General features: G+C 50.6%; 1 protein-coding gene across 1 annotated transcript in view; it reads right to left on the reverse strand.

Moving 5' to 3' along the window:
• Positions 1–3,855, reverse strand: part of LRP8 (LDL receptor related protein 8) — a 77,063-nt gene extending 73,208 nt beyond the window's left edge. Inside the window, exon 1 of the mRNA XM_015566988.1 lies at positions 3,771–3,855. Within this exon, the coding sequence (XP_015422474.1) occupies positions 3,771–3,855 (85 nt within the window). The remainder of the gene's footprint in view (positions 1–3,770) is intronic.
• Between the last annotated feature and the right edge of the window lie 2,027 nt (positions 3,856–5,882).

Consider the following 5,882-nt stretch of genomic DNA (forward strand, 5'->3'; position numbering starts at 1 on the left):
CCCCTCCCGCTGCCGCCTCCGCCCCGCTTCCCTCTCGCTGCTGCCACCTCTCCCTTCTCCCTCACGCCCTCGGTCCACTCCTCCCCAGGCAGGCTCTCGGTGACCCTGCTTAGGCGGCGTGCTGGGCGCTGCAGAAGCTGGGGTGAGCCAGATGAGGCCACTGTTCCCAGAGGTAGCAGATAGTCCAGAGGAAGCAGCACGGGCTGCCTGGAGGAGGTGGCAGGCCGATAGGAGGCTGAGGAAGCCTAGGAGCGAATCTGCATGGGAGGGGAGATGTTGTTCCTGCGGGCACAGGTCTGTGCAGGGGGCACGTGGAGCTGAGGTGGAGGTGGATAGGAGTTTGGGTTCCAGGATGTGCATGATCAGGAAGAAGGTAAGGGAGTGGGGCTGGATCTCCGCGTGCCTCATCAGCTCCATCCCGGACATTACACATCGGTGAAGCTGGTTAATGTGCCCGTGTACATCTGTGCAAGTTACCTGCTCATGGGACCATGGCCAAGGATGGACCTGGGGCACAGACTTCTTATTCATCTGCATTTGACTCTCCAGGGGGGTGCGGCAGAGGGGAGACATTCAGAAGGGACAACAGGGTAGACCTTGCTGTGATAGGGAAGGGCAGGGACCGTGGGCTCCACAGAAGGGACTTGTCATTCCCGCCCTTAGGAGACAGGGCCTCTGCTGCTGTTGCTGGCCTCTGCGTGAATGAGAAGGCCCCACCTCTGGGAAGTCACAGCCCACCTCACCCGTGCCAGGGTACAGGTGCGGGGTGCAGAGAGCAGAGCGGGGAATAGGTTGTTGATGTTTAAGGGCATAGGCCACTAAGAGGCAGGCTCACAGGTGCCCAGGCCCAGTGTGCGTCCACCCACTCGCCCCTCTTGCCCTCTCATTTCCATTGCAGAGGGGCAGAAGACGGGGCTGCAAGAGGTGTTAGTCCCAGGCCTGGATGCCCCTTTGTTTCATGAACAGCCTCTAGAGCCCTATTACTTCCCACAAAGGGCAGCCCCTTGGCAATGGCTGTGGCCTCCTGATGGAGAGCCCAGCAGGTACTCATGTCTTTACCCCTTCTATCCTTGCTCATTCAGCCCTGCTCTGTGCCAACCCCGTCTTGGGCCTAGAGGTGGTGCCAAGGTGCATCAGTCATGGCCCCAGCCCCAGAGACCTGTGAGGTCTCTGACTGGTGGGGAGACAGACCATCAGCAGACAGTGAAATACAGGTATGATGTCAACAAAAATGTATGGAGCACTTACTATGTGCCAGGCATTGTCTGAGGCCTGGGGATACAGTGTAGAAATATATGAGGTCCCTCCTTTCTCTCCTGTAACTGACATTTTAATTGGGAGAGGTAGACACAAAAGCAAGAAAACAAAAAAGATAATTTCAGATCATGATAACTGCTATGAAAAAAATAAAACATGGTTCTGTGAGAGTGATGGCAGGTAACTTTAGAGAGGTGATCAGGGAAGACCCCTCTGAGGAGGTCACATTTCACTGAACGGCAAGAATGAGCCTGCTATAGGTTGGATGTGTGTGTCTTCCCCAAATGCATATGTTGAAACCTAATTCTCAATGTGAGGGTATATGGAGATGGGGCCTCTGGGAGGCACTAGGGCATGAGAGGGATTAGTGCTTTTATAAGAGACCCGGAGAGACCTCTGGCCCCTTCTACAACATGAGATCACCACAAGAAGAGGGCTGTCTATGAACAAGGAATGGGGCTCTCACCAGACACCAAATCTGCAGGTACCTTGACCTTCGACTTCCCAGCCTCCAGAACTGTGAGAATTAAATTTCTGTTGTTTATAAGCCACACAGTCTATGGTATTTTTTTATGGCAGCCCAAACAGACTACGACAGAGCCCAACCACATGATAATCAGGGGGAAAGGCATTCCCGTCAGAGGGAAGAGCAGTGTAGAGGCCTTGAGGTGGGTGGGCTGGAGCCTGGTGATGAGGAGAGGGTGGTGACCAGGTGGGGTCAGAGGGATGCAGCAAGGCCTGATCACATGAGGGCTTTACAGGCCCCAGTAAGGAGTTTGGATTTTGTTCTAAGCACAAGGATGCCAGCTGGGACAGCAGGGTGCCTAGGACTGTGGAGTCTAGGATGGAGCCCCTCCTGCAGACCAGGTTGACCTCCCCAGCTCAGCCTCTCCTTCTTCACTCTGTGGTCTTAGGAAAGCTAGTCCCCATCTTTGAACCTCAGTTTTTCATCTGCAAAATGGGGGTAATGGGATATTTCCAAGGTTCATTCTAGTTTTAAGATAATTATGTAGATTGAAGTTCAGAGGCAGCAAGGTAGAGAGACTCAAGAGCATGAGGTCTGGGTGAGACTGCCTGGGCTTAAGCCTGTTCTTCCCCTTCCTCGCTATGTGACCTTGAGCAACTCACTTAACCTTTGTGGCTCAGTTTCTTCATCTGTAAGATGGGAATGGTGACAGTACTCACTTCACAGTGCTTTTGTGTGGATTATGTTAGATAAGATTGTGTATGCATAGCATGTAGTATACAGTAGTTGCATAATAACTGTTAGTTATGTTGCTATGATGCAAACACAAGTCCCTGCTCAAAAAACGCTGATGACTTCTCAACACTCAAACAATATAGATTGAGCCGAGGCATTCCTTGACCACCCTTCCAAAGTGGGTCTTTTCTCACATGATCTCACAAATGACCAGGTGCCAACGAGGGCACGCCTTGTCTCTCCACAGCCCTTCCCCCACCCCCCAGAGGTTCTCTGGACTCCTCTCCCCAATTTGGGCCACTTGCCTCTCTCCCTAGTCAGCCTGTGATCTCCCCAAGGAGGAATCAGCTCTCCTGCATTTCTGGGGCCCTGGCACAGGCCACATTTTACCAAAGTTTGTTCCTGCCTTTACTGAAGGTTTCTGTACCCCCAGGAGGACTGTGTCTTATCATTCTTATATTCAGAGGATAAACACAGGCTTGACATATAACAAGCATCAGATAAATGATGTTTAAATACTTGAAATCAAGTTAAAAGGAAAAGCCTATCAAGTCATAGTGATAGTCCAGTGATGGCGAACCTTTTGAGCTCGGCGTGTCAGCATTTTGAAAAACCCTAACTTAACTCTGGTGCTGTGTCACATATAGAAATTTTTTGATATTTGCAACCATAGTAAAACAAAGACTTATATTTTTGATATTTATTTTATATATTTAAATGCCATTTAACAGAGAAAAATCAACCAAAAAAATGAGTTCATATGTCACCTCTGACATGCGTGTCATAGGTTCGCCATCACTGGTGATAGTCAATACTTATTGTACACTTGCTGGTGGTCCGGCACCATCTAAGTCAGCGGTTCTCAACCTGTGGGTCACGACCCCTTTGGGGGTCGAAAGACCCTTTCACAGGGGTCGCCTAAATACATCCTGCATATCAGATATTTACATTACGGTTCATAACAGTAGCAAAATAACAGTTATGAAGTAGCAACGAAAATAATTTTATGGTTGGGGTCACCACAACATGAGGAACTGTATTAAAGGGTCGCGGCATTAGGAAGGTTGAGAACCACTGATCTAAGTGCTTCAATTGCTTTAACTCATTTAGTCCCGACAACAGCCCCACGAGGCGGGCTTTACGTTTATCCCATGTTACAGGTAAGCAAACGGAGGAACGGGAAATCACACAGCTAGTAAATGGCAGAGCCAGTATTCGAACCTACATGGCAGGACTGGGAAGTTTTCAGGGCACATACGTGGTTGAAATCCAGTGAGGGGCAAAGGGAGAACGCCTAACCCTTGGCACATACCAGACACCAAATGGACACTGAGGTTCGGGTACAACTTCTGCTGCCCAGGGGACTCCTTGTCCTCATCTGTCCTCTCCTTCTTCATTCTCAACTGACTCAAACATATGGGCTGTGCACACTCCTGGGGTTCCAAAGAAAACCCTCAAACCCGACCCCGAGTACAATGATTCCCCGTGAAACGGAAACAGGTGACATGCCATCTGCTGCCCCACCTCAGCCTCCATATTCTGCCTCTGGAGCCACCAGAGGCCCAGCAGCCCGCCCTACGCACACTCTACTCCTTCGCCCTGCCCCCAAGAACAGGAGTTTCAGGCCTCCTCCTCTGCCTAGAACACTCTTGCACTGGTTGACTTCTAGTCATCCTTTGGGCCTCAGTTCAAATGTCTCCTCCTCTGGGAAGCCTTCCAGTCTCCTCCAGAGAGGGCCTGCCTGCTCCTGGCTCCCACAGCACTGTGTGTCCCCAGCTCTCTGATCACACTGGGCTGTCATCGTTGAACCATCCATCCAATGGGGAGCTCCCCAAGCCAGAAACAGGGTCATCCTCATTCTTACTGTGTCCCCAGTGATGACTCATTAAAGGGAAGTGTGAATATGAATTCTCTCCCAGGCCAGGATTAGGGCCAGAGGGCTTTCGGCATACACATCCCTGCTGCTGCCCCCCACCCCCACCCCCGAGCCTGCTCTTGCTGGCCTTGTGCTAGGCAAGGGGCACAGATGAACTAGACTCCACCATGGCTCTTGAGATCTCTGGTCTTATCACACTGTGACAGCTCAGGGGCATCAGCCTAGGTACCCAAGGCTGTGTCACATGCCCAGTATGGGTCCTGAGTTCATCACAGCTGAGCTCAAGGCAGCAGAGCTCTCCCTCTGTAACTACCTGCATGTTACAGAAGTCTAGTCCAAGTCTTTCATTCTGTACTGTGAGCCAGATCTCTCTCTCTCTCTCTCTCTCTCTCTCTCTCTCTCTCTCTCTCTCTCCCTCCTCTCTCTCTCCCTCCCTCCCTTCCTCTCTCCCTCCCTCCCTCCCTCCCTCTTTTTCTCTCTCCAGAGTGTCTTCCATCCTATAAAAGAGGGATTCTAATTCATTGCATGAACCTTGTACAGTCACAAACTGCCATGATTTAAATAACTTGTTAACTGTATGACCTGAGACAAGTTACTGGAACTCCCTGTACCTCAATTTCCTCATCTATAAAACAGGGATGACAACGTTACCTAATAGTAACCCCCAAAGGTAGCCCCTTGAAACAACAATGGTCATTTATTATCTCACAGTGTCTGTGGGCCAGGAATTGGGGAGCAGCTTAGTTGGCTCCCGACGTTGGCTGGGCTGAATCTTCTGCAGGTTTAACTGGGGCCCGAGGGTCGGCTCACTCACATGGCTGACAAGTTCACTTCGTTTTTCAGCCACATATTTCTCCACAGGACTGCATGAGTGTCCTCACAACATGGCAGCCAATTTCCCCTATAGTGACTGACCCAAGAGAGAGGAAGAGAAAGCAAGGAGGAGTGACGAAGCCTTTTATGACCTAACCATGCAAGTCACACTCCATCACTTCTGCAATGTCCTGTTGGTTACACAGACCGGTCCTATTCCCTGTGGAAAGGGACTCTACAGGCGTGTGACGGCCAGGAGGCAAAAATCACTGTGGGCGCCTTGGAGCCTGGCTGCCACACTGTCTCATAGGGTTAGTGAGGATGAAATAAATTCATATATATACAGTGCTCAGAAGAGTTTTCTATACGTAGCACACCCTATATAAGTGTTTGCTTATTACCTTATTATTGTTGTTTCTAGTACATGGTAAGCCCTCCACGAGGATTATCTACAATTATCATGGACATTATTGCTTTTCGCTGTCGAACCCCTTCACTATACAGAGGGAGACACCCAGGAACTGGGAGGGTGAGAGTGTCTCAGAGTTCAGAGCAGACTAAGGCAGAGCAGGACAATTGCAGCCTCAGTTTCCTTCCTGCTGGACGTGTGCTCTCAGGGAGCAGGCCTCACATCTGAGAGAGAATCACTGATCGGCTGCCTCCTGCACGCTCCACATTGGGGATCAAGCCCGCAACCCAGGGCATGCGCCCTGACCAGGAAACACACAGCATTTC

The sequence above is a fragment of the Myotis davidii genome, unplaced genomic scaffold (assembly GCF_000327345.1).
Source record: "Myotis davidii unplaced genomic scaffold, ASM32734v1 scaffold79, whole genome shotgun sequence".
Lineage (NCBI taxonomy): Eukaryota > Metazoa > Chordata > Mammalia > Chiroptera > Vespertilionidae > Myotis > Myotis davidii.